Source organism: Sminthopsis crassicaudata, chromosome 1, assembly GCF_048593235.1.
Source record: "Sminthopsis crassicaudata isolate SCR6 chromosome 1, ASM4859323v1, whole genome shotgun sequence".
NCBI lineage: Eukaryota > Metazoa > Chordata > Mammalia > Dasyuromorphia > Dasyuridae > Sminthopsis > Sminthopsis crassicaudata.
Genome location: NC_133617.1, coordinates 748815415 through 748842693, shown reverse-complemented (window position 1 = coordinate 748842693; position 27279 = coordinate 748815415). Strand labels below are relative to the sequence as shown.

Genomic DNA, 27279 nt, shown 5'->3' with positions numbered 1-27279 from the left:
TGGGGGGAGTGTTTGCGGTTAATGACAAGCCCCCTAGTCTGGGGCGCTGCTGACCTCGGCGTAGGGGTCAGCTCTGCCACCATGTAGATCCTGGCATTGGAGGAGATGGGACAAGCTCTTTCTGACTCTGACATTCTTAGGTGGTTGGATAAGGGGGGGCCGTGCCAGCTGGAGACTGGGCCCGGCTGTCTGGGATTTTCTTGGCAAAGACCGGGTGGTTAGCCAGAGCTTTCTCTGCTTTTAGGCAAGGGTTAATTAAGTGACTTGGGTAGGGCCTGATGGGTGTCTGAGGTCAGACCTGAACTCGTCTGTGACTCTCCACCGTGCCATCAAGCTGCCCTGCTGTGGCAGACCTGTGCCCAGTGCCCCACTACCCAGGCCAGCTGGGCTGGTGTCCCTAACTGCAAGGGAGGGTCCTTCCCAACCCAAACTCTCGGGCCCTTCCCCCTCCCTCCTTCCCGCCTGGTCCTTCTGACCAGCCGCCATGGCCTCTGAGCGGAGCAGTTCTAGGCAGGGGAGGCCCTTTGCTGCAGCCGGATGGGGACCCGGCTCGGCGGCAGGGAAATTCTAGAGGGCGCCTGTTCTGAGGGCACACAGATTTGGGGCGGGTGCCAGGCCGTTCGAGGAGAGGGCCTTTGTAAAGAGAGCCCTCTGCCAGACCAGTGCCAAGATGCAGCTCCCTTGTCTACACTTCCTGAAGTAGATTGACATCACTCCTTGTTGCCTTTGAAATTCAACCCTCCCCTCTTACCCCTCCCGTAGACTCCTCTGTCTTTAGTGGTTGTGTTGAAGCAGCAAAAAAAAAACCAGCTTGACCCCACCCTTGACCTCTCACCCATGTCCTGTTGCCACCCAAGAGGAGGGGCTGGGGAGGGGAGGGAGAGGGGCTGGGGGAGGGGAAAGGAGGAGCCCCCTGAGGATTTTCTCCCATCTTCCTTTCCCACCCTCCCCTGTGGCCATGTAGGGCACCCTGGAGGGGCCTTTTGATAGAATTGTGCAAAGGCCCCTCCCCCCAGCAGGATTCTTTTGGAGAAGAGGATGGGGTGTGGGGACGAGGGACTTGCAGTGATGGGGTGCAGCTCTGGGACTGTAGGCGAGGGGAGGTAAAGGGCCGGGATTGCGCGAGGGGGGCAGCAAGGTCTCTGGGGCCTCTGGCCAGGGACAGGAGGCCGGCAGCAGTGGGCAGCAGGGCCGCTTGTGAGCGGCACAAACTTGATGGGCTCGGTTTCCCCAGATTGTTCTGGAGATGTGGGGTGATAGGGGATGGGGAGGCAGGCTCTCCAGGAGCCTAGGTATGCTGGGGAGTGAGGCCCATGTAGGAGGCCTTCCCCACCCCCCCATGCTCTCCCCAAACGCCAGCCCTGCCCCATTTCTGCCTCCCTTGGCTTTGGTTCTGGCCACTAAAGGCCTTGTGAGTTTGGGATCCCCAGCCCCGGGGCACACTGGCCCCTCCATCTGGGTACCCAGATTGTGCTGGTCTCCAGAAGGAAGGCCGGCGGGCCCATGGGGCTCCCCCAGAAGACTCTCCTCCTCAAGGCTCCCCCACTAGGAGGCCCCTTCCCTAGGGACGGGTCAGGGCCAGCCCAGGGGGAGTGCTTGCCCTGGGGCCCAAACTTGCAGAAAGTGAAACTTGGGCGGGGCCATTCCTCCTGACCTTGTGCTGCTGTGGCGCTGCTGTCAGCACTTGATGAGGCCCCTGGGAGTGACCCCGAGGCAAGTGGGCGGGGCTGTGGCGGGAGACCTTTAGTCTGGATTCTTTCTCCAACCTCTGGGGACTCCTAGCCCCTCTCCGCCTCAGTTTCCCCATTTGTAAAATGGGTATAGTAACTGCACGAGCTCCCTGGGTGGTGGGGAGCCAATGAGAGTGCTTCACAAGCCTTAAAAGTAGCAGAAAGATGCTGTCCACCCTGGCCATGGGCTGGGCAGCCTCTGCCCACCCAGCCAGTTACTGGGCTCCTCAGACAGGGCGCAGGTGGGGGGGGGGCAGAGGGTGCCGGAGGAAGAGCCTCGGGCCCATGGGAGCCGAGCAGGGCTAATTATGGAAATGGCAGCTGGGCCGCGGTGGTCTCTGGGACTGCCAGGGCTTGCCTGCCGTGGATCAGGAAAATCCAGCGCTCCGCCTCGCCCTGCGCCCTGGGTAAGGGAGGCTTTCGCTCCATTATGCGGATGAGCAGCACGGGCCCTCAAGTTAAATGACTCGCTGTTGGTCACGGACTGGGGAAGGTCACGGAGCTGGGGATCCAGGAGGCTCCTTTTAATGGTCCGGCCTGAGCCAAAGGGGGATAGCGCTTGTTCTGGTGGCTGAGAGCTTGCAGCGTCCCCTCCCCCAACCTGCTGCTTTTCATTTTCCCAGGCGGCCGCTAGAGAAGGCAAGTTTCTGAGTTTGGGCTTTGGGCCTTTACTCCGCTGGCCCTGGCTGAAAGGGCCCAGAACCGACCCTGGGGGAAAGGGAAGACTATGGGGCGTTTTCTGCGGGCAACTTTGGCAGTGAAGCGAAGGAGGACTTGACTTTGGGAAGAGCAGGCGCCAGGCGCCACGGCCCTTCCGTTGGGAGGAAGCCATGCTTTTAGTCGGGCAGCAGACCTGCGCCGAGCCCTCTTTTGACCTCTGCCCTAACCTTTCTGCTCCCTTTCTGGGTCACTGCTTCCTCCCCCTCCTCTTCCCCAGTGGCCTCTGGCTTCCCTCTTCTGTTATGTGGAAAAGACATCTTGTCATTCCTTCTCACCCATCCCCACGGAAGCTTCTGGAGGGCCCGAGCTCTAGCTGGAGGAAAGGACAGATCCTTGAGGTGGGGCCTCCCGGGAGCAGTCCTCACATGGGGCGCCTCCTCACATGGGGCACCTCCCACGGAGCCCGGCCGCCAATGGGAGGGGCCCTGGGGTGTAAGTCTCCCCAGAGTTGTCATGAACTCCTTACAATTTAGTATTTCACCCATGGAAATTGCCATCCCTTTATGACTCGGTAAGCAGTTTTCAGTAATCGTTGTGAGCGAAAGATCCGTTGCCTTCAGCCCGCCCGGCGACGAGCCTGTCCCATCTTGATTGTTCCTTAGGTGGCCAACAGATAGAAGTTCACCCAGGCCATTGGCCACCGAACCTTTCCCATACTGACTTAGGCTTCCAAAACCTTCCAAGTGAAGGTGCAGGACTGCATGGGGCTGGGGACCCCAAGTGACTCCAAAATGAAGGCTTTTAGCCGTTGGGAGGTGAAGATTGATCCCAATCCGAGCAGCTGAGATCCCATTGTTGCCTTTACTAAGGGCCAGATGCCTTCTGGGTCACTGCTTAATTCAACCGTTGCCTCTTTTTAGTAAAAACAATTATAGCCAATCACCCACAGGCCAGCTCATGGGGCTGTATCCTTCTGGAAAGAAGCCGAAGTACATCACCCCCATAATCCTCCCTGCCTCGGGGAGAGCTGGCTGCCAAGGCTGGTTTCTCCTGGTGAGGTCCTGGTCAAAGGACCTAGGTGTAAGAGGGCTTCTCCCCCTCCTTTCCCTTTTCTTCTGCTCTTGCTCTTTGACACAGTCTTAGAATTTAGACCCGACATTCAGAAATCACGTTCCCATTTTCCAGAGGAGAAAATGGTTGTTTTAATTGGAAAAGCTTGCCCATGATCACTCAAGTATCAGCTATTCACTCTGGCTGCTCTCACTTGCCACATTTTTCTTGAATCCCGACTGCTCTGTGACTCAACAAAGACCCATGATGAACAATTAAAGAGAAGAGTTAACACACACCCCCCACCCTGAAAAGTGTGGCGTACCACCCTGGTTCTCATCAGGCTTGAAACCTAGATAAGGGGACACAACTCAAGTGAAATAATCAATGGATTATTAAGTTGCCAGTTAATATGTTAGAGATTCAGAGCAAATAAGGAGCGCAGATTAAAGAAAGTTTTGTGGAATAGTAGGAAATACAAGCTTGATTTTATGCAGATGAGTTCCTTGACTCTTTTTCTTGTTGCCATAGTTTATGGAGCAATTGGCTGGATCTTTAATGTCACGTTGACCTGAGATTGCGAAGAACTGGATTTGATTCCTAGCTGTTGCCTTGAGAGTGTAGCTTTCTCAGAGAATATCCCATATTTTGGACATTTAGGAGCAAGGACTACTTGACAGAAGCTCTAGAACTTGGTAAGACTTGGGAGAAAGCCGGCCAAGCTCTCCTCCACATTTTGTTTTGTCAGCGGTCATTCCGGAAGACTTTAGAATATAGTTTGTTTCCTTTGCTGTGTGATCCATTGGACCATGTTTTTTTGATCCAATAATCCTCCCTGTTGAAATTCAATAATGGTCCAGTGATTTACTCTGTAGTTCTTTATTCCTGATCAACACTGTCTCCAAATAAAAGATTAATCAAATTTAAAAGAAAACAAAAGAAAAGAAATTAGATCAGGAAGGAACCTTAGAGTCCCCATCTACCAGGCCAGCCTGCCTTTCTCTTCTCTCTCTTGTACATTTATTTAATTCAGATCACCAAACATTAAGTGCCTACTGTAGGCGTGAGTCCCAGAGGTACAAAAACTAAAAAAATAAGCAGAGGTCTCTGTAAGGGTGTTGTGGGGGCCTGGACTAATACTCCACCCACAGAGAGAGCTTTATTTTTTAGATCTACTTTGTATTTGCTTAGTTAGGAGAGAAAACATCACCTGATGAGGGCAGGGAGAGATTTAGAACTGCTGCTCAGCATGGGGGAGGAAACTGGAGATTCTGTGAGGAGGAAAGAATGCTTTTATTCACCTGGGGGTGAGAGGGGAGAAAATGGGATATTTGGGGAGAGGAGGAGTCCTAGATGAGGACCTTGGAGAGCATCCGACATGCTGTTGAGCATTGGAAGACAAGCTGGCCCCTCTGGGCCTCCACACACAGCAGTCTTGGCTTCCCCCCTCCTGGAGTGCTCTGCTCTTCACCTGGAGCAGAACCACTTAGAACCCTGGCTTCCGGCCCAGAGGCTACCTGGTGTGTCCGGCCTGTTTAGGTGCTGGGCAATTCCATTGCCAGCTCCTGGACAGGTAGGGAGTCTGCATTTTCTCCCCGTTAACTGTGCCTGGTGGATGGAAGAGGCTCAGTGCAGATTGGCCTCCATGTATGGAGGGAAGAGAGGAAGGAAGGAGAGAATTTTGGGGACACGGCGACCTCCAGTGCTTTTACCTGTCACAGGTGGTCACATTGTAACGTGCCCGCCACCATTGCTGCAAAGCTGGCTTCTGTCCACCCTTGTGAACGCCGAGACTCCCAGAGTTCCTGTGCCCCAAATGCCTTTAGCAACCAGCAGTTGCAGTGCCTGGCTACAACTGGGCAGGACACCAGGGCCTGAGAGGACCCAGAGCTCAGGAAGGAGAGTCCCTGCCCTCAGGAATTACTTTCCTGTTGCTTTAATTTCCCCTCATAGCCTTCCCTTTCCTAGAGACTCTTCCCCCCACAACAAAGGATTTCTAGGGGGTTAAAAAAAAAAAAAAAGAAAAGCAGCAAAACTAAGGGATACTTTTTAAAAAACAGATTATACATGCACAGCTCCACACCCAGGGACCTCTGCCCTGATTGGGATGGGAGTCTGCTGACATTCTGATGGAATTAGTTCTCTCTGTGAATGGCTTCCCCAGTGTCTGCCCATCCCCGCCTCTCCCAGGCTCTAGATTGCATCCTGGATGTTCAGTGGCCCGCAGGACCACAGTTACTTGATCTCTTTACTGAGTGACTTGGATTTGTCTGAACTGATCATGTCCACTTAACCGGCTTCTCTTCCCTCGGCAGCATCAGGGCTTTTATTTTCCAAGAACTTGAGTCATCTTGTGCTCCTCTCTCCTACGTTCCCCATGCTCTACTGGCCATCCATTCTTACTGATGATTCTTTGGAAGGCTGATTCATCTGGCTGCGGCCTCCTCATCCTGTGTACTGCATTCAGAGCTATCTTCTTCAACACTGCTCTCATTCATTGCCCTTCCCTGCTTCTGAATCCATAATGGTGCCCTCTCCTGCTTATCAGATCAAATCTGAACGTCTTATCCCCGCGTTCTGCACCCTCCCTCTCACCCCAACCCAATTAGCCAGCTCCACCTTGCTGCCCAACTTTGTTTCCCACTATTCTCCATCTGCTTTGGTTAGCTTAGCTAACCAAATACCATTTGGGAATTCATTAAATGAACTGGGTGGATCAGAGGCTGCAGGCAGGAAAAGCACTGGACTCCGTGTTCCCTCTCCTCCTTAGAGCAGCCTCGGTGCTAGCCTCTCTCTGGAGGGTTTCCTCTGTAACATAAAGAGATCAGAAAGATGGATATTGGAGTTGCTTTCCAAGGCTAATTAACATTCTGTCAGTCATCTGGTATTTTATTAAGGGCTTAAGCCAAGCACTGGGTAAACACTCAGGGTACAAAGAAAAACCCAAACTCCTGGCCTCCTGGAGCTTACATCCTAGGGAAGACAGTGTGCAAAGATCATCTTACCTCTGCTTCTCTTGTTCCTTATTAGGAACATGTTCTTCTCTTCTGGCTCGTTTTCTCTGAGGGACCATAAATCTATCATCAAGCCCACCATGGCTGCCCCAAACTCCGGTGTTCTGGCCCTTCTCAAGGGTCTTAGTATTTGCCACCACCAAACACTTCTTGAATATTCTTTTGTTCTAAGAATATGAAAGGGAATAAGAAAGTCTCTGTCCTTGACTCTGACAGACTTTCCAGCTTAGAGGTAAGAAAGGGATTTGAATTTTCTGGTGAGAAAATCTCCTTTCTTACTGAATGCTTATTTGCATCCATGCTTCCATTTGCCAGACTGGTCACAGAGAATTTTAGTGACTTCACCAGGGTCACAGAGCCATTATGTGCAACGCAGGACTTGAGGCCAGATGTGTATATGGCAGTGTACATGTGTATCCCGTACTTGGACATACACATTTACATATGAGATTAAATAAAATAACAGTGCCAAGTAGCATTTTATGGATCACGATCTTGGATCTATAAGAAGTCTTTCAGATCATCACATTGCTAGTGGATCCCAATGTTTCTTGTTCCTCAAACCACTTTATGAAAATAATAGGTTATAAACCCCCGCACTGTAACTCAAGGCCTCTTCATTAAGTGTTTATAATAACTATAATGATAGCTTTTACCCTTGAAAACTCTAAAGTAAAATTATAAGATATAAAATGATAACTTTTGCCTTCAAAAACTCTAAAGTAAAATTATAAAATATAAATAGCGTATACAATTATAAAAGAAACATTCATAGTATCTTAAGCATGTCATCATCTAGCTGGTCAGACTACAGGATGATGGGAATGAGGGAACTCCTGGAGCAGCAGGGTACAGAACGCAGATGAGGAGATGCACCGGAGTTTGACTGTCTGTGGGGAATCGGCTTGTGCGTGAACAGAAAACCCTTCTGGCTGGTTTGGAAACAATTTGATGATTGAGAAACAAGAAAATGTTGTCTCACCGACAATGGTCACAGAGTGCTGGACAAATACCACAACTTGTGTGTTTGATCATTTTGGGTTTTGCAGAAACAAAACTATAATGCTTTCAAATGTGTGAAGCTCCTTGTCCCAGAAGAAAAAGATTTGCACTACTGATCAGAGAAATGCAAATTAAGACAACTCTGAGGTACCACTTCACACCTCTCAGATTGGCTAAGATGACAGGAACAAATAATGATGAATGTTGGAGGGGATGTGGGAAAACTGGGACACTGATGCATTGTTGGTGGAGTTGTGAAAGAATCCGGCCATTCTGGAGAGCAATCTGGAACTATGCCCAAAAAGTTATCAAAGTGTGCATATCCTTTGATCCAGCAGTGCTGCTATTGGGCTTATATCCCAAAGAAATACTAAAAAAGGGAAAGGGACCTGGATGTGCCAAAATATTTGTGGCAGCCCTTTTCGTAGTGGCTGAATGGATGCCCATCAATTAGAGAATGGTTGGATAAATTATGGTATATGAAGGTTATGGAATATTATTCTGTAAGAAATGACCGCAGGATGAATACAGAGATGCTGAGTGAAAGGAGCAGAACTAGGGGATCATTATACACTTCAACAATAATATTGTATGAGGATGTATTCTGATGGAAGTGGATATCTTCGATATAGAAAATAGCTAATCCAGTTCCAATTGATCAATGATGGACAGAAACAACTACACCCAGAGAAGGAACACTGGGAAATGAATGTAAACTGTTAGAACTACTGTCTATCTACCCAGGTTACTTAGCACTACTGTCTTTCCATCCAGGTTACTTATACCTTTGGAATCCAATTCTTGACGTGCAACAAGAAAATGGGATTTACACACATATATTGTATCTAGGTTATATTGTAACACATTTAATACGTATAGGATTGCCTGTCATCTAGGGGAGGAAGTGGAGGGAGGGGGTAATTTGGAAAAATGAATACAAGGGATAATGTTATAAAAAAGATGATTTGTAACAATTGGACAAATTATTTACTGTTTAAGGCACCATAGTTTTTTCAGTTTGAGCCTCTTAGGCCATGAACCTCCACTTAAGGAAGAGGGGATTTCCCATCAGCTACACTGCTTTTGACTTTTAGAAGGCTCTATACCTTTAGAATGTTCCTTCCCTTTCAGTTCCCTTTGTATATGTCTTTGTTTTCCTCTGCACTTAGCACATAGTAAGTGCTCAATAGATGTCTTGATTGATTAACTTGGCAGGAACATGTGATAGCCCCTTTCAAGTAGCTAAAAGGCACTGTTAGGGAAAAGGGATTAAGCCGTTCTGCCCAGTCCTGGAGAGAAAAGATCCAGGAGCCTTGAGCCAAGTTGCCAAGAAGCACATTGCACGTCTGGGGAATGGGCTCCAGTAGCACCAAGTTCCCATCCGTGGAGATCTGGGCAAAAGGTGAATGATCAGCTGGTGAGGAAGGAGACTCCTGTTCGGGACTTGGATGGGCCAGAATTTCCCCCCTCTGCCTTTCGAGGACTCTGAGACCATGTGCAGCCACAGTGTTCACCAGTTATTTTGGGCAGCATAGGAAGTAAGGGACTTGGACAAGGTCACACGGCTAAGGCCAGAGCTGGTCTCACTCTTCCCCAGGGCTCCTGACTGAAGGTGGTTTTTTGCCCCCTACTGAGCTGACAAAGTGAAAGGCATTGGGAAATTCCTTTGGTTTTATTCACATGGCTGGCTGGGTGGGCGGATTTCCTTGGTCTTTACTGTGCGTTGCTTTGAGCTTGGACATAATGGAGTTAGTTAAAATCCAACCAAGGAAGGAACCCCAGGGGCTCTCCAGATCTCTTTGCAGATAGGGAAACGGAATTTCAGCGAAGTTGCTTAATGTGTTCAAGGTCACAGGTCCGAAGTGGGATTTGAATCCAGAAACTGATTCCAGAGCTTTGCCATTTACACCGGTGTGGGATTGGGGGTAAGCCTCTTCTCCGTTTCTTCATTTGGAAAATGGGGAACATAGAGCTTGAACTGGGTCTTGGTTGTTGTGAAAAATCATCTCTAAATTGTACCGCTTTCTGTAAATGGCGCTGTTATTAAGATTTGAAGGGTTGGGGGCAGGATCCTCGGCATTCTCGGTGCCGGCCTGAGTCGTTTCTGTCTGAGTGGACTCTTGTTGGACCTCGCGGGCCTGAGACCAGCTGGGGGACTTTGTGAATGACTGATTGTCCCTGCCACGCGAGGCACCAAGCTGGACACGGCAAACCCTGACCCTCCCTTCAGCACCTGCAGGGAGGACGGCACTGCCCGTGGGGCCCTTGGAACGATCCAGGGCCCCTGCCTGCCGTTGGACGTCGCCCCCGGCAGCCAACATCATTGCCTTGGTCACATGGCGACATGGCCCCTTTTTCCCCAATCCAAAAACTGAGGGAAATAACGGTGCGGGTCTATCTCAGAGTTCTGAGAATCATGGGTGTCCAGAGACAGAGAGGAGCTGAAAAGGCCTCAGAGGCAGGGGGAGAAACTGAGGCTGAGGATCAGTACTCATGGCCACCCAGTTTGTGAGCGTCGGGATCCAGATTTGATCGGTTTTGGCAGTGGCAAGTCCCTCTGTAAAGTCTCTTACAGGTCAGCTGTTCTCGCCTCCGAGGCTCATTCTGAGCAGGAAATCGAGGACGCTGTTGTTCCCAAGAAATCTGGTTTTCCCCTTTGAGCATCAGTCTTCCTGAGAGAGAACAAGGAGGGGAAAGACCCCTGGGGTCTTCCCTGTGACCCCATATCTCTCATTCTTGACGGAGGACAAAAATCGCCTCACTTTGTCGGGGTTGGCGTCCAGTGTGGCTGAGCTTGGGAGGCTCCACCACGGTCGGGCATGGCGTGCACGTGAACACGGGGGATGGACACGGCTCTATTTGTGCATCTGTATTTCTTTGGATCATCTACTCTGCTCAAGAGCACAGAGCCTCCTGGGCGGTCCTGGGCCAGCGTCTCCCAGGTCTCACTGCGGGTTCCGAAGTCCTTCCGAGAGACCTTGAGTGTGTTCTTGTAGGACTTCTGACCTTCCTGTGAGTGCTGGCCTTGGTGTGTTCTGGGTAAAAGTGTTTTAGGCAAATGTACGTTTGGCACGGGAATCGCATGGTGTGGGAATCCTGTGGCACGGGGATCACGTCGCCTGCCCATCAGAGCCATGCTCTGCAGTGGGCTTTGAACGCTTGGCCTTAGGTTCAAGTAATGACCTCAGCGTCTGGTACCTTCACTTGCCCAGGGAGCCTCAGAATAAATCACTTCCATTTGGAGAGGAGACTGGCAAATGGAGGGTCTGAAGGGGGGAAGGACCACAAAACCATGACCAATGAGGAGCCCTTGAAAGGTTGGGAGGTTTGGCGCAGCGCAGGGTTGGGAGGCTGCCTCCGGCCGGTGAAGGTTTGCTCAGGCTCACGCAGCCAGTCCGGGTCGGGGCACCGGGGCTCGCTGGCTCTGGCCACTCGCTCTCCACGCGTCCCGTGGCCCTGAACGTGGCCCATTCTGTGGCTTTGCAGTCATGGACTCTCTGAGCCCCGGTTTTCTCTGATAGCTGTGAATTTGATGTGAATTTTACAATATGGCAGCTTTTTTCCCTCCCGAGTTTCCCTGTTTGCTGATTTCCGATTCCCTTAACTCCCGTGGGCTGAGCAGAGGGGAGGGGAGCACTACGACCTCTGCATCTCCTCTTCTCCCTTCCCTCTCCTCTGCCTTATTTTACCTCCCTCTGTCTCTGATTCTCTCCTACCCCTTTTCTCCTCCCTCCCTCTCATCTCACTTTCCCTGTTCCCCCTTCCTTCTCTCTTCCCCGCCTCATCTCCCCCCTCCCTTCTGTGTCCCCACTGCTCTCCTCTCTCCCTTTCTCTTCCCCCTCTCCTTCCTTCCCCCCTCCCCCCAACAGTCCTTCTCTCCCCAGCTTGGTGAGCAGTGCCCTTGAGGGTGAGCCACCTCACGAAGTCTCCTTTTCTGTAAATAAATACGGGGTTGGGCTGTATTTCTTTGGCTGCTAATTTAGTCTAAGATCCTTGTAGATTTGGAGCCTGCAAACCTGGGTTCGGATGCTCTTGTGCTTCTTGCTGTGCGTTCTTGGGGGAGTCACCGTCATCGGTCTTTGCCTCAGTTTCTCCCACTGTAAAATCCGGGCGACATTGTCCCCAGGACTTGCCTCTCAGGGGGAGCACTGGCCACGATGTTGCCACCCAGAGCCCTGCGTGAGCCCAGTTGTTATTGCTGTTGTTATTGCCGCCATTACCCTTCTAGTGGCTGGGAAGGGCCAGAAGGCCAGGCTGGGACCTGCAGGGCACTAGGAGGGCGGCCAAGATGAGTCTCCCTGGCCTAGGCCTGCCGTCAGCACATTCCCAGGGGGTGTTGGGGGGAGGGGAGGCCCAGCTGTCAGGAGGGCCCTTCCCTTTCTGGCCGAGGGTGGGGGCTCCTCCCTGTGGGCCACTGAATGGGGGTCTGTGTCTCAGTGAGTGTCTGCGAGGCCTTCACAGCTGTGCTGGAAGAATGGCTGGCTCCTTCTCCCCCGCACTGCCAGGCGCCTGCCCTCGCCCTGCCCTGCATGGGAAGCCGGTGCCCCGGCCTGGGCGCGCCCTCGCCCCCTGGGTGCATGTGCCGGCTCTGGCTCCGTGGCCAGTGCCAGGAGGGGCTTTGGCCCTGGCAGAGCTGGTCCGGGCAATTAGGGTGTAAGCTTTTCTAAATGGGGCCCGATTCATCATAAATCCCTCCCTCAGGCCGGGATTGGGCCTGAATTGCAGATTATAGATCTGGGAGCCTGCCCAGAGCAGGGCTGCCCATCCCCCCTGCGCCTCCTCCCAGGCCCACGGGAGGCTGAGGCGCCCAGGGAGCCCCCAGAAAGAAGCGGGCACGATCCCGCAGGTTCTTGGCCCTAGAGTTAGAGCTCCTCTGAGACCGGGTGGCCCAGTGCTTTTACAGAGGGGCTAGAGCCTTTGAGAAGTCTTCTGCCATTCCTAAAGGGGCTTGGCCCGACCCAGAGATCGAACCCACAGACCTGATGAACTCCGGCCGCCTGCGCCCGGAGCCTGCCCTCCCCCTGCCGCCCCCCAGGCTGGCGGCTTCTGCTCCCCTCCCATCTGCTCCCTGCTGCCCTGTCTGCCGCTTCAGCCCTTCCCCTGGGGGCCAGCCTCCATCTCCCCACCTGCTCCCCTTTTCCCTTCCTCCTGATGCTTCTCTTGGGCTGAAAGAAACTCCGATGTAGCTGCCTCCCTAAGGAGTCTTCATTCGCCCGGTTTGTAGGGTTCCCAAACCCCAGTGACTTCTGGGGAGAATTTCGGGCTGGCAGAAGGGAGTGGCTCTGGGTGCAGAGAAGGGTCCCAGGGGACAGATAAGATCCCCATGTCCAGAACGGGGTGGAGACTCGCCCAGTGTCCCAGTTGGAAGGAGACTTGGGGGAAGGGACCCAAGAAACCCTCCAGTTAGACACCTCTCACCCCCTATAACAGAGATCTGGCCAGGACGTTGCAGGAGGCCTTGGGTTTCATGGTTCTCCTTGGGCCCGGCCCCTTGGCTCTCCATCCTGTGATCCGAAAGCCAGAGAGTCCTTCCAGAAATGGGTCCTTCGGGTGCCTGGGAGGCTGACTGCGGCCTGAGCTACGACCCGGCTCAGGTTTCGGGGCAGCAGAAGGGGCAGCCGGGCCGGAGCTCGATTTCTGGGCAAAGGCTAAGAGCACTTCCCTAAAGCATCTGAGATGGAGGCTAATGGCCACGGCTTCCCTGTCGGCACCGGCCTCTGGGGAGGGAGCCGCTGGGGTTTCAGTCAGGACAGATCGCCCTGCTGCACTCCTGGTGGCGGGCCCTCATCCGGGGGCCGAGGAGTTGGAGCAGCAGCCGGCCTTTCTCTCCGGGGTGAGGTCGGCAAAGGGATTTACAGATGTCACTCGGGGAGAGAAGGCTCTTATCCCCATCTTACAGAGGAGGAGACTGAGGCTGTGGCCATACAGCTAGCAAGTGTCTCTAGAGCTCTGTCCCCTGTGGTCTGGCTGAGCAAGCGCTGCCTCCCGCCCGAGCTCTGGCCATGGGGGCTCCTGGGTTTTGGGCTTTGTGCCCCCCACGTGGAAGGTAGCACATTAGGCAGTGTCGAAATGCTTGTGGAACTGCTGAGTGTTCCCCTTCTAGTCTTACAGGGTATCCATCCGCTTGTGGGGCAGATTCAAATTGTGTGCGCCTCCTCACTGACACTCGCTCACGCCCTCTCTGCCTCAGTTTCCTTATCTGTACAAGGAGGAGCCGCCGTGCCTGCGGGACTTCCCCTCCAGCACTGGGGCTACTGCTTCCTGCTTCTGGATAGAGCACGGTCTGCTGAGCCATGACCTCATCTGGGCATGGGGGGGGGAAGCAGCCGGCACATGACTTGGGCTTGGAGCGGGGGATTTGCTGCCGGGGAAACCAGGAAGCCCCTTGTCCAGGTCCTGAATAGTATGGGCCTGCCTCAGCCCCCCTCACTCCCCACCCACCCCCCTGCGGCGCTCAGGGCGGCCTGTGGGAGCCCTCCCCGGGGCTTGTGCTGCCAGACCCGGCTGTGGGGACCCAGACCAGCCCTTTCTGGGCTCTTGACTCAACCTCCCCGGCTGGAAAAGGAGAGCCCCGCGCTTCCCCCATGGGCTTCGGTCCCAGGGACTGTCTCCGAGGTGCCGGTTTTTAGAGCCCGGACTGTAGCTGTTGGGGGGGCGCAGTGACCCCTGCAGGACCCTTAATCTACCTAAAACACAGCGTTGATTCTCTGGCTCCTTTGCCCAGGAACCTTCACTGGCTCCCTCCTACCTACGGGGCAGAAGGCCCAGCCGTCAGCTTGGAGTTCAGGGCTTGCACCGGACCCCACTTTCCCTGTAACTCGGTCTTGGGTGCGAGGAGGTGGATGCAGGGATTCTGAGCCCCCTCCCTCCTCTCTGCCATCTGTACTGCCCCTGTGGTCGTGGGGAAGCCCTGGCTCTGCCCCTCTCCTGCCCACCCTCTCTCTCCACCTCGGGACAAGGGCATCCGTGGGGCCCAGGGCCGTGGGCTGGGACTCTCCTTGACAAACCCTGGGCTTGGACTCGGTGGGGACACACGGAGGGCCCTGGGAGCAGCCAGCCGGGATCCCCCGGGAGCTGCCGTCCAGGGGCCGTCCTCGGGCTCTCCACAGGCCGGCGGCCCCTCCTCCCCCTCGCTCCCGGCTGGCCTTCTGTCCTTCAGCAGAGTGAGCCCTTCATTGCCGGCAGCGAAGGCAGCCGAGCTCTGCAGCCGCAGGGGTGTCAGCGGCCTTGGGGGGAGCCTCTGGAGGCCCCTGCCCGGGACGAGGGAGCTGGAGGGTGTTTGAGGACAGGAGGCCCGAGAGCCTGAGCCGGCCCAGGGAGCCCTGACGTGGCGGTGGAGAATGCTGGGGGGGGGGGTGCTGGGAGACGGCCAGGAGGGGAAGGAAGGCTGGCCCTCTTCCTGTTTTGCACAAAGAGGCTCTCCCCAGACTCCCTGGCGGTCCACGGGGCAGTGCGAGCCCCCGGGCCTAGGGCCGGCCTGCACAGGAAAGGCCTTACAGAGGAGGGATAGGGCGGGGGCAGGGGCAGCTCTGAGCTCATGTGGGCTGCCTGCCTCCTTTTCCTGCCCCTCCCGGCCATCCTGCACGTGGCCCAGTGACCCCGGTCAAGAGCCTTCCAGGGCTCCCTCTTCCCTCCTCAGCCAGAGCAGGCCCTGCAAAGCTTGTGACTTGTATGGCCATGTCCTTCCTCTTGCCGGAGGCGGGATGGCCGAGTGGGCAGACCCTGGCCGGCGAGTCGGGAAAACCTGGGAAGGGACCTCTCCTCCCCTCTACCTCCGTAACAAGGCAGACAGCCTCGCGGGCCTCGGGCCGCTCCTGTGTTCAGAACCAGGGGTTTGGGTCAGTGGCTCCCAAAGTGCCAGGAGAGAAATCTGCCCCTGGGCTGCTCCAGAACCGGCCCTCGGCTATTCCGGGGTCCTGGCTCCCCTCCCCAGCCGTTCCGGGGTCCCGGCCCCCTCCCCGTCGTCCTCTGGGTTTGGGGCCTTCCCTCTGACTGCCCCCAGACCCGAAGGCTCTCCCCGCTTCTCCTCCTGGCTCCCCCCACCCACAGGAAGCCTTCTCTTGCCACCTCGTTGATTATTCTCTGGGCGCTGTATCTCCTGCGGAGTCATCGTTTTTGTTGGCTTGTTATTCTCCCCGCTCCCCATTAATTAGAGTGTGAGCTCCTCGGGGGCGAAGGGCAGCCTCTGCCACTTTTACCCCAGCTCAGTGCCCGGCATGTAGTAGGAAATGTAGACATGCTGTTAGACCGCAGAGGCTTCCATCAGGAGGTGGGGGCCCCAAAGCCGCTTGGAGCCTGCTCCCTCCCACTGCGGGTCTGTGAGGAGAGGTTCCAGAGTTGTCCCCCCGGGTGAGCCCACCTACCGGCCGGCCCACTGACCTTGCACATAGGCCCATTGAAGCTGGCCTTGGACTACCTCGACCTCCACCTCCACCACGTCCCCGGAGGAGGGGCTGCTGGGAAAGCGGGGTCGCCTCTCCGGAAGGCCGGAGCTAGCCGGCCCCCGCCACCGTGGGAAGTCTCCCGGGCCTTGGCATCTCTGGTGGCCAGGCTCCCGGGATGCTCGGGGGCAGAGCGGGCCCGTGGGTTTTGGCAGGAACAAAATACAAACCCAGACTGTGAGGCGGCAGTGGGATTTGAACAAAGGGAGCTGACTGGCTTCAGACATATTAATGGAACTGCTTCCTGGAACTCTCTCAGCTCATTACGAGGCTCGGGCTCACCCCGGGGTCTCAAGCTGTGTGGGTGCCTTGAAATGGCCCAACTGGTTGGAAGGAAAACCCTCGGAGGAGGAGTCCCTGCCCCCCACGGCGGCTCGGTTCCGCGGTGCCCTTCAACCCGGCTTACACAGGAGGCAGAGAGCTCCCCGGCCCATGCATCTCACCGGGGAAACTGAGGCCCGGAGGAGGGGAGGGCTGTGGGCCTGGAGGTGACCAGCAACAGAGCCAGCGCTGCCGGCCCAGAATGGGGCAGGGACGGGAGTCTGGAAGCCCCAGCCCCTGCCCCTCCCCAAGCCCCCTCCGGCTCCCCGAGGGCCGGCCTCCTGTGTGAGGGCTGGGCACAGGCTCCCCATCCAGCCGCTCCCTCAGTCTCCCTGGCTCTCATTAGCTGTGACTAAGAGGCAAAGCACCCTGGGCTAAAGCGGAGCAGGAACCGGGGGATGGTTTGTTGTCTCCCACGTGCACACGCCCACGTGCTCACACTCTCTCACACACTCGCCCCGGGGAGGCATTTGCCCACACTTGATGGGAGCCCGTTCCCCTGACCGCACCTACCTGTCGTTCGGGGCCTGGAGCTGCCCTTCAGTCTCTGGGGGAGGTGGGGGGTCAGACGGGGTGCTCTTGGGGACGGTGGGCAGTGGCTGCAGCTCTTCCTGAGCTCACAAAGAGCCGTCGCAGAGAACTAATCCTCTGGGAAGACCAAGCTGGAAAATGAGCCGGGACTTTGCCCGTTGTGTGTAGACTGAAGGCTGGTTGGGTCCCGGGTTCGAGTTCAGCCTCTTGCCCAGTGGCTGGAATGTAGGGAGTACTTGCCTGGCTCTGGCCCGTTCTGTCTTGCACAAGGCCTTCCCCTTTCCGGGCCTCAGTTCTCATCTGTAAAACTGAGGATGTGGGCCCTGTGGGTCGCTCCTTTCTTTTGGCCAAGCCTTTGGGCTGATGAGGCCCTGGGGCCGTGCTCCCTCCGGAGCCCTCCTGGTGCATCTGTGAGCAGGCGGCAGCCCGCTTTAGGGCCTGTGGGGGGCTGCTTGTTTCCAGGTGACGGAAGACGGCCCACAAACCGGCAAGGACAGGAGAGGCTGGTTGGGAGAGGACAGGGGTCAGGGGATGAACGAGAGCCGCCCCGTCAAGGGAATTCCGCTTCCTGCCCAGGCAGGTGGAGAAAGCAGGATGCGGCCGGAGGGAACCCAGAATGCAGCGCTGGGCACTGGCCAGTCCTGGGCAGGGAAGAGGAACTCCGAGGGAGCTTAGAGTCCATTTGTTCTGACTACCCTCCCCCCCCACCGTTTTGTAGGGACCAAAAGCGCCCCCCACGTGCATCTCTCTGTTGTCCCGTCCGGGCCCTCGTTTCTCTTGGCAAGTGAAGGGCCGGCTGCCCAAGGCTGTGGAAAGTGGGTCCAGTTTCAGGAAGGGGCCTGCGGCGGGAGACCCTGCCAAGGGATGGAGCGGCTCGCCTGAGGACTAGGAGTGTGCTTGGCAGCGCGTCGGCCGGCCTGATCCAGAAATACGGGAGGGGGAAAGGCCTCTGGGCAAAGGCGGCGTGAGAAGCCAGGTGGGGGGAGAAGGTGCCCCGAATGGGCTCTGAAAATGGAGATAACAGGGAGGGGGTGGCTATCTACCCAGGGTCTCCGGGGTCCTGTCGCTGGTGCGGGGGGCGGAGACGCCATACAGGGTGAGCTTGGCATTGGGTCTCTGTGAGGAAAATGGAATTGAGGAATTCAGGTTCCCCTTCCTGAGGCTCACTGGCAAGCGCAGGAGAGGGCTGGTGGTCAGAATGTGGCCCTGGAAGGGCCTGGGATCCTGTGGCGAGGAGGGGGATCGCCCCAGAGGGAAATCCACCATAGGAGGGAAACGTGGCAGACAGCCTTCCCTTAAGGGGGAACAAGAGAAGAGCAGAATGGACGGGGGAGCGCAACACGGGCCGCCGGGCCAGCTGGGGCCTACGGATGATACGGATGACTGTGGCTGCCATTTGCTGGTGCCCATGTGCGAGGCTCCAGAGGTCCTCTACCCGGGACGGGTATCGCGAGCCGGGAGCCGGGGCCCTTCTCGGCCTGGGCGCCGAGCTTAATGCGGAGATGGGCTTCTGCTGGGGGCCTTTCCTTCCTCTCTCGTCCTACCGCTGACCCGGCCGGGACTCCTGCTTTTATCCCAGCCGGACCTCGCTTCCTATTTCCAAGGTGGTTGCCCTTGGTTCTGTAACTGCTGTGGATGAGCTTCCATTCACTGGTCCTGGGGCATCTTGGGGGACGCCGTTTGCTTCCGGAATGTGAGCTGACCCTTCCAGTTTTGGGTCATCTGCCAACATGTCCCGTTTATCCCTGCATCCCCATTGACCTCAGGAGCTAGCCCGGCACAGGGAGAGCCTCCACATCAGAAGAGCCGGGTCCCGATTCTGGCTGCGCTGCCACCTTTAGACGGGGGGCGAGTGATGTCTCTGTGGGACCCCGGGCCTTGCTGGGTTTCTCCTCTCTTTGGGTCGCGTCTGGTTGAACAAGCAGCTTGTTGGTGGCAGGGACTCACGGGGAGGAGGCGGCCCAGGGAGAGGATTAAGTGACTAGTAATGGCAATGCCGTGACCCTTGACGCCTCATCCCCTGGTTCCTCGGAGCCAGGATGACGGCACTTTGGGCACAGACACTGGTGTTAGGAGAACAGATTTCAGAAAGAAAAGACTTTGGGAGAACACCCCTTGAGGGCTGGGAGGCTCTGAAAAATAAAGTTCCAACTCCATGATCACAGGTGCTGGGAAGATGGGGAGGTGACTGTAGGGAGGAGCTGCCGGGGCATTGTCAGGACTGGTGCGGGGCTGAGGGGGAGGGGAGGAGGCTAAGGGTGGAACCAGTGCTTGGGGGGGAGGAGGAGGGACCACAGTGCTCCCAGGTGACACCAAAAAAGTCCTGAGCAAGGCAGTCGTGGCTCTGCTTAGCTCATCTGCTGACGATCCGACCTGGAAAATGGGCAGGAGGAGGTGTGAAAGCTACACGTGTGCCCAGAGCTTCCTTAAATGACGTCAGCCCCTGCCCGGGCAGCTGCGTCTGGGGAAGGGTGATGGGTGGATGGCAGAAAGTGGCGGTCCGAAGCCCCTGTGCTGCTTGCTGTATGTCCCCCCCCCCAAATATTTGCACCTCTGTAAACCCTGGGAGGGGGAGGCTGGGCATGCTCCCTCTCCCTCGGGCCCTGGCGTTCAGCTGTGGGCCGCACCAAGTAGCCGCCGGTGCCCTTCCCACGGGGCTTGTGGGGAGCTGTCGAAAGCGGTGGGAGGTTTATGGCTGGCCCGCGGTGGGAGACGGTGCTGCAGAGCTGAAGCAGAAGTCCCAGGAGCGCAGGAGGCTGCGGTGATGGCTAGGCCCCAAACCAGGCCGAAACGCTGGGGCTCCCTTGGTTGGTTTTAACCCGGGATAAAGATGAAGAAAGGGCTCGCCGGCACTTTGGGAGGTCTGGGCGGGAGAGGTCCGAGCCGCATCCCCGCTGGCTGCATTCATGGGGGGGAGCCTCCAGGCCCAGCAGGCAGGGGTCCCACGGGCCTGGGTCAGGCTGGCCAGCCAGGATGGCACGGCGTCCAGCACGGCGTCAGTTTTGCTCCCCGCAGCGTAGGAAGTGGCTCCTGTGTGCCTGGCACTGTGCCGGGGCAGGGCCCGGGTTCCTGGGTACAAACTTTAACTGTCTGAAATCTTTGGGGCCTCCTAGGCTGGCGGCCCAAAATGCCCCAAAAGACCCCAGTGAAGGTAGCTGGGAGGAATGGCCGTGGCCTTCCAGGTGGAAGCAAAAGGAAGATTTAAGAAGCCTCCCTGAGGAGGGGGAGAGAGGCTTGTGACATCCTTTGTCCTCCGAAGCCCCCAGGGCCCAGTGGCCAGATAAGATCCAGAAGGCCCTGGATGCTGGGGGAGACCTTTAACCCAACCAGTGATTAAGGCTAGATAAGATTTGAGGCAAAGAATGGCCTTTTACCAAAACCTTTGCTATTTACTTGTCTCTGGGCCCAAACAATGAGCACTGGGCTTGCTCTGTCAACAAGAGAGATTTGGGCTTAAGGTGTGGTCCAGCAGGAAGAACTCTGACCCATAAACCCTGTCTTGAGGTCTTAGTGAGCTGCATTCCCACCATGGGGGGAGGGGGGCTGGCCCCTCCGGCCAGAGCGGGGGACTCTGGGCCACCATACCTCCCACAGCTGGAGTTCTGAACCTCCAGTGATGTCACAGGTAGACATAGAGGGTTCCCCGCCCTGCCCTGGTGAGGGGATGGAAGGGACGGGAGAGAGAACAGGAGCGGAGAAAGGGGAAGCCCAGAGGGGCCGGGTTGCCCAATGGCCGGCTCCGCTCGGCTGCCCAGTGGGCAGCTCCTGCTCCTCCCGGACCCTTGGCCCTCTGGGCAGCCCGCAGGGGCCGGTCATTGGGCTCGCTCTCTGAAGCTTGGATGCTTTGGAGGTGATGAGAGGACCTGACTCTGGGAGAGATGCTCACGTGAGGAAAGGTGGAAGGAAAAGGGAACGAGGGGGAGGGGTGATGTCATGGAAACAGTGAACGGGAACTTGGGCCGCGCTGCGGCTCCCCGAAAACAAGAGCCTCAAACCCTGATTTGCCCCAAGTTCCCCTTTCTGGAGGCTCGCGCTCTTCGGTTACTTCCTCTCTGCAGCCCTGAGGAAAGGAGGGAAAGTCTGGGTCCCCTTGTCCGGAGGAGGAGACAGATTCTGCAAGGCCTGGGGATCCCAGGATTGCCGTGGTGAAGAGCGTTTACTTGGGGCCTGCTGCATGCAGGCTGGGTCCTAAGGCCGCCTGGAAGCTGTCCCTTCCCTTGGAGGCGGAGGGCTGGTGGGGAGGCAGCCCCCTCTCCTGTTTCACTTGGGGCCTTGGAAAAAAGGATTAACAAGGGAAAGGAACCATGGTTTTTGTTTTGGCCGGAAACCCCAGAGTCTGGCTCTGTTTCTTCCTTCTTCCCTTGGATCTGCTCCTGTCTCTGTCCCTGCTTGGGCTCCTTAAAGACCCCGCTGCCTCTGGGCCATCTCCAGCCGTCCTTGGGCAGCCTCCCTCCCCTGCTGGCCGCCCCGCCCCGAGCTCCCGGTCCCCTCTGAGAAGGAAGGGCCGGCCTTCATGCACCGGGTCGGATGGAGGCCCCGAAGCTGGGCCGGTTGGGGAAGGAAAGCTCCGGCGGGAGTCGGGCTCTGGCAGTCGCCCCTCCCAGGCTCCCCTTCCCCTGGACCTCTGGGGGAGCAGCTTTCTCGCCTTTTAATGACACTGGATTTCCCTCACAAAAAACAAATGCTGAGAAACGACGTGTCCGCAAAGAGCAGCCGGCCGGGCAGTCGGTCCTGGCAACATTCTGGGAGCCGAGGGACCCCAGTAGGGTTGTCATGGCAACGGGCAAGTAGGAGCATTTTGTTGGCACGTCCCCTCCCCCATAGCCTTCTGTAGTCAGTCCTTGGGGATGACTGGTGACGGGCTGCGGGGGGGGCCGTGGCGGCTCCCCCGTCCCCCTTCCATGCCCCCCCCAGCCACGCTGGCTGCCGTCCCTCCATCTGTGCCCTTGTCCATCTGTGGGGCAGTGTAGACGCGGCAGTGTTCACCCCCACCTCCCCCGTCCTCCTGCCGGGGAGACTTCGGTGCATGTCGTTGTCAGACCTCGGCTGTTCCGGGCTGGAGGCCCCGCTCCCCCAGAGCCCTCCCGACGGCCTGCTCCGCTCCTTGGGGGCACCTCGGCCTGGTAGAACTCCCGCCGCCCTCACTTCCTCAGTCGGTTTCTAAGCTCGTGAGCCCTCGCGTCCTGCCCGAGTCTCTCCTGCGCCTTCAGTAAAGCCTGGTCAGAGGAGAGGACCGCGTTAGCTGATGACCTTGGGGCCGGTCCTGGGCTGGCAGCCAGGAGGCGGTTGTGGACAGGTGGCTCTGGCGCTGCCCTGGGCGGCTCCCCGAGCAGGGGCCGGTGCCGGCTGCGCCTTCCCGAGGGAGCCGACTGGCCCGCTGCTGCTTATTCGTTAGGCGGGCAGCCCCGAGGTTCCCTGCTCACACATCTGCTGCCTCCGACCCATTTTCTTTCTTTTCACTTCATTTTAAGCCCCTGTAGGAGCCTCGTTCCTCCCTGTAGTAACACAAAGCCTCGGCGTGATCTTGCTGGGGTCCCAGTGATTTCCTCTTGGGCTCTTCTCCCTCCCAAAGGAGGCTGGGAGCTGCTGAGCTGAAAGCTTCCGGAGCGAGCGTGTCCCAGACGCTGCAGAGGGAGAAACGGCCTCCCGGTGACCGCAGAGGGTGCGCCGGGCAGGCGCGGGTGCCCCGGCGCTCTCCTCTCCGGTCCGTCCTCTCCCTCCCCTCCCGCAGCCCCTCCACACCCGTCTTATTCCGCAAGCTCAGGCTTGCCCACGTCGCTGCCCTGCTCCAGCCAGCCCGGGGCTTCCCATGTGGGACTCTCGGCATCGAAGGGCCCCCCAGGCCTTCAGGCCAGCCAGACTGGCTTCTGGGACATCTCAGCCCAGCCTGGACTTTGGCCCAGAATATCCCTTCTCAGAGCCCTTCGTTTCCCTAACTCCTCCTCCTACTCCTCCTCCTCCTCTGTGAAGCCCCTTGTGTGCCCTTGTGCTTGGTTATACACTTGGATTGTCCAGCTTTCAGTGGGAGGGCAGTCAGAGAGTTGCGGGAGGAGGGCCGAGGCCGGGGAGGAGGGCCGAGGCCGGGGAGGAGGGCCGAGGCCAGGGAGGAGGGCCGAGGCGGGGAGGAGGGCCACAGGGTCCCGAGGCTCTCCAGGCCCCCGTTCCCAGCCTCCCACTAAGGGTCGGTGCGTTCTGTCTCCGCAGGCCTTCGGGCAGGCCCACACCAACCACAAGAAGGTGGCCGCGGACGGCGAGAGTCGGGAGGAGACCCTGATCCAGGAGTCGGCCACCAAGGAGGAGTACTACGTGCGCAAGGTCCTGGAGCTGCAGACCGAGCTCAAGCAGCTGCGCAACGTGCTGACCAACACGCAGTCGGAGAACGAGCGGCTCAACTCGGTGGCCCAGGAGCTGAGGGAGGTGAGCGCCCTGGGCCGGGGGTGCTGGGAGAGTCGGGGCCATGCCCAGGGTAGCTCCAGCGAGAGGGAGAAAAGGGCGGCCCCCGAGCGTGCTGGCCTGGCAGGGAGCAGGGCAGGGCAATCGAGCGGAGTCCCTGAGGCTTCCTCCTGCGGGTAGCTGGGAGCTTCTGACTGTTGCAGGGGAGAGGAGTGACAGATCAGAGGGTGACTCTGGAGGTGCCCGGGGCTCCCTTGGTCCTGACGGGCACTGGGCCCTCCCCCTCCAGGGAGCCAGGCTGTCTGTTGGGCAGAGGAGGGTTCAGTGGGCAGTGCTCTGGCCCAGTCTGGTGCTGGCTGTTGTGGTTTCATCTGGGGGGGAGGGGGGCTTTGAGAGGAATGGCTCAGGAGCCCCAGGAGCAGCTCTGTGGTGGGGTGGGAGGGACGTTCACGGAGGTAGGCACCCCAGAGACTCTGGACTGAAAGGCAGCAAGTCCTGGTGCAAATCCTACCTGGGTGACCTTGACAAAGGGGGGTCGGCCTGGGGCTCCAAGGTCACTCTGAGCTCCGTTCTCTTCGTTTTTATCTGGAATTCTCATGAAATTATGACCTTGGGCCCTGACGGGAGAAGGGGATGCTGGGACATGGAGCTTGCCTTCCTTCCCTGGGTGGGCAAAACCCGGGCTCTCCCTCGCTGGGCCGAGACCTTCCGGGCGGCTTGGAGTAGCGCTCAAGCCAGTGCTCAGCCAGGCTGGACGAGGAGGATCCTCCCAGAAGGAGGCGCCAGCTGCTCCCCTCCCCGGGCCACTAATCAGAGGCAGCCCCCATCCAGGCCGGGCCCCCACCTGCCCTGCCCCTCCCTTCGCTGCTCCCCAAGCCAGCTGCCCAGGAGGGCAGAGGAGGTAACAGCTGAAGTGACCTCCGGCCAAGTGCGGACGTGCGGCCCAAGAGCCCTAGGCCGCATCCCAAACATTCCCGCTGGACGGGCCTGGCCGCCGCCCACTCCTGGACAGAAGCTCTGCCGGCGTCCTGAGAGAGGAGTCGCAGGTCTGCCCCGTGCGCCCGGCTGTCTGAGCTCCCCTGAGACTAAGGGGGCTCCTAGAGCTGGCTCTGACCTCCTCCTGGAGGACCCAGATTCTTGGTAAACAGGCCAGCCCGGCCCAGCCCTTCCTCCTTCCGGGAAGTCGCCTCGTGGGAGTCCAGGAAGGGCGGGGGGAGAACATCTGGGGGCCGGGCACAGGGAAGCGGCTGGAGACTGAGCGGCAGGGACCCATGTCCAAGCTGAAGCACAAGACGCGGCCGGAGGCTCCAGGCCTAAGCCCCAGAGGAACGAGGGGTTCTAGCTGCGAGCCCCTGGCACGGGGCCCCCCTGCGGAGCACTGGCTGCTGCCGGGAGCACCGGGGAGGTCTGGGACTTGCCCAGACACACACGACGTCACAGACCCCGTTCGCTCAGAGACCAGCCTCCTGCCCCCCGGGCCACAGTTCCTCCGCCGCACTGGCCCGTCTGCGGCTGTGCCCCCCGGGTGCCCCTTCTCTTCTGCCTCCACACCTGCAATGCCCCTGGAGGACTTTCCGGTGCCCGGGGCTGGCTTCCACGTCCATGGTGCCCAGCACGGTGCCAGCTGCCACAAACACTAATGAGGGCCTGATGGATGCCCAGGATGGGAGAGCGGGCGGTCTAACCGGGAGAACACATACCAAGGGAAACGGAGGAGGCACTCGGGGAGACGAGATCCCGAAAAAAGGGCCGCGGAGCAGAAACCGGGACAGAGAGTGGGCCGGACCCCCTCCTCGGGGAGCCCTGCCCGCGGCCGGCCGGAGAACCAGAAGAAATGACAAGCTGGAATAGGGATGTTAACGCCTCTTGGCTGTCCCCTGGTGGTCAGAGTCTGGCCCGGGAGCCCCCTGGGCCGTCCCACACCCCCATCCTGGCGGGCGCCAGGTCTGAGCCCTCGGAGCTGGAAGCTGCCTCTTGGGCTGAGCTGGAGCAGGGGAGAGGTCCGGGGGGAGACGCTCCAGCAAGATGGCGCCCGTCCTTCCAGTTGAGCTCGTGCGGCAAGAATAATCATTGGCTGATTCATCAAGAAAATTCCCAGGAGGCCCCGAGGAAAAAGGGATCCTTCCACTGGGAAGTGATGTCCCGGAAATCAAGGCCTTGACGCTCCTGGGCCGGCCTGCGCCAGGGCCCCGCCGGGGGTGGGACTGCGGACCCCCGGCCGGGGGAGCGCCCACAGTCAGACAGCAAGTGTTCTCGGGCTGTCCCGTGGGCCGGGGCACGTGCTGGGGCAGGTCAGGCCCTGGTCCGCGGCTGCCACCGAGGGATCTGAACGGTGTGAAGGGCCGCCATGCGCTGGGGGGCGGGGGGATGTGAGAGCCTCAGAGGACCGGGCCGGACCCCCCACCCACCCCCACCAGGCCCTCGCTGCTATTGGAGGCCGCGTCTCCTCTCCGAACCGTTTCCTTCCCTGTGCAGTGAAGCATTAGGCCGGGCTTCCGAGATCCCCGTCAGCCCGGAAAGTCTGGACCTTTGTCAGGTACCAGGAGAGATTCGGAGAGGGTGGTGGAGATGCTTCCTGGGGAGGAAGCAGTCAGGACGGGTTCCCTGGAGGAGGTGGTCTCGAGACCACCGGCTATCGAAAAGAAGGGGAGAGTTCCGAGGTTTCCGTGGGCAGCCCGCACGTGGACGTGCTTGTGCCGTCGTGGAAGGCGCAGTCTCAGACAGCTCCGCTCGCAGACCGGGAACGTCCGGAGGGCGGACAGCAAGGTCGGGCCAAAGCAGCTTTGAGCTCACCTCCAAGCTTGGCCCGGGAGGACAGATGGGGCCGCTGAGGAGAAGGCCGGGAGCTGCAGCCCGGAAGAAGCCCAGGATTCTGGGGGGCCGGGATCTGAGTGGGGAAATCGGCCACGGGATCGCTGAAGCCGTGGAACAGGACGAGCCCTGCAGGGGACAGTGGAGAGAGCCGAGGGGAAGAGAACGACAAGACTGGGGTCCAGAAGACGCCGTGGAGGGGCTGCGATAACCCCAAAATAAGGCTTGGGGTTCTGTGGGGAAGGGGGGGGCAGAGACAATCGGGAAGCTTTGGCAGCCGAGTGAGTGCTGGGAGGTGGGGGAAGCAAACCCCAAGCTTGGCCGGGTCACCGAGCTCGAGAGCTGAAGGCGGCTCATTGACCTTAAAGGGCGGAGATCTGGTAGCGGGTAGATGGATGAGAAGTGATTTGCCGGCAGCGTCTGGGCCATCCTGCCGACACCTGTGGGTCCAGGGCCGTGTGGGCCTCCCGGGGCGTGGCAGGGCGGGCCCCCCCAAAGCTGCGTCCCAGTGTTTGCTTTTTAAAATCTTGTCTGGTGATGTCCCGGGAACAAGTAAAATGCCCTCGACGCGCTCCCAGGGTTCGGCTGCCAACTCTCCCCTCCCCTGGGTGCCCCCATATCCCTTCCTTACAAAGGAAAGCTGTTAAGCCCCCCTCCCCCACATGAATGACTCCCCTCCCTTGTCTCCCATTTGCCTGAGGGGAGGGAGTCACGTGTCCACACGGGTTCTTTGGGACAAGATCCATGCGCACCATTGCTCACGTCCCGCCAGCTCGGGTAGCCTGGATGCTGGGCCGGATGGCGCCCAGCTCCAGGCTTTGGGGGGAGCTCCCCGGCCCAGAGCTCCTGCTCCCATCCCCCTTCCCCTCCCCCCAGCCCGGCTCTCAGTAACCCACACGTGCTGCCATTTCCCTGACAGATCAACCAGAACGTGGAGATCCAGCGAGCGCGCCTGCGCGATGACATCAAGGAGTACAAGTTCAGGGAGGCGCGCCTGCTGCAGGACTACACGGAGCTCGAGGAGGAGAACATCAGCCTGCAGAAACAAGTGTCCGTGCTCAAGCAAAACCAGGTGAGTGAGGGCCAGAGAGCGGCTCCCTGCCCGTGGGCCCTGGGGAGAGGAGGAGCCCGGCGGCACTTGGAGCACTGTGGGCAAGGGGCCCGCCCTCAAAAGGCTTATGCTCTGAGGGGCAGCGCACACAGGAGCCATTCGGGGGCCGCGTGGGCCAGGCCACGCTTGTTCCCTCAGGGCCCGACCACACTTGTTCCCACAGGGGCCACGGGGCTGGGCCACACTTGTTCCCACAGGAGCCACGGGGCTGGGCC

At 58.4% G+C, this 27279-nt stretch overlaps 1 protein-coding gene across 3 annotated transcripts in view; it reads left to right on the top strand.

Moving 5' to 3' along the window:
• Positions 1-27279, top strand: part of BICD2 (BICD cargo adaptor 2) — a 53374-nt gene that overhangs the window by 12184 nt on the left and 13911 nt on the right. For all 3 annotated transcript variants that reach the window (XM_074284477.1, XM_074284476.1, XM_074284475.1), the window contains exons 2-3: positions 22954-23166; positions 26873-27025. In XM_074284477.1, the coding sequence (XP_074140578.1) occupies positions 22954-23166; positions 26873-27025 (366 nt within the window). The remainder of the gene's footprint in view (positions 1-22953; positions 23167-26872; positions 27026-27279) is intronic.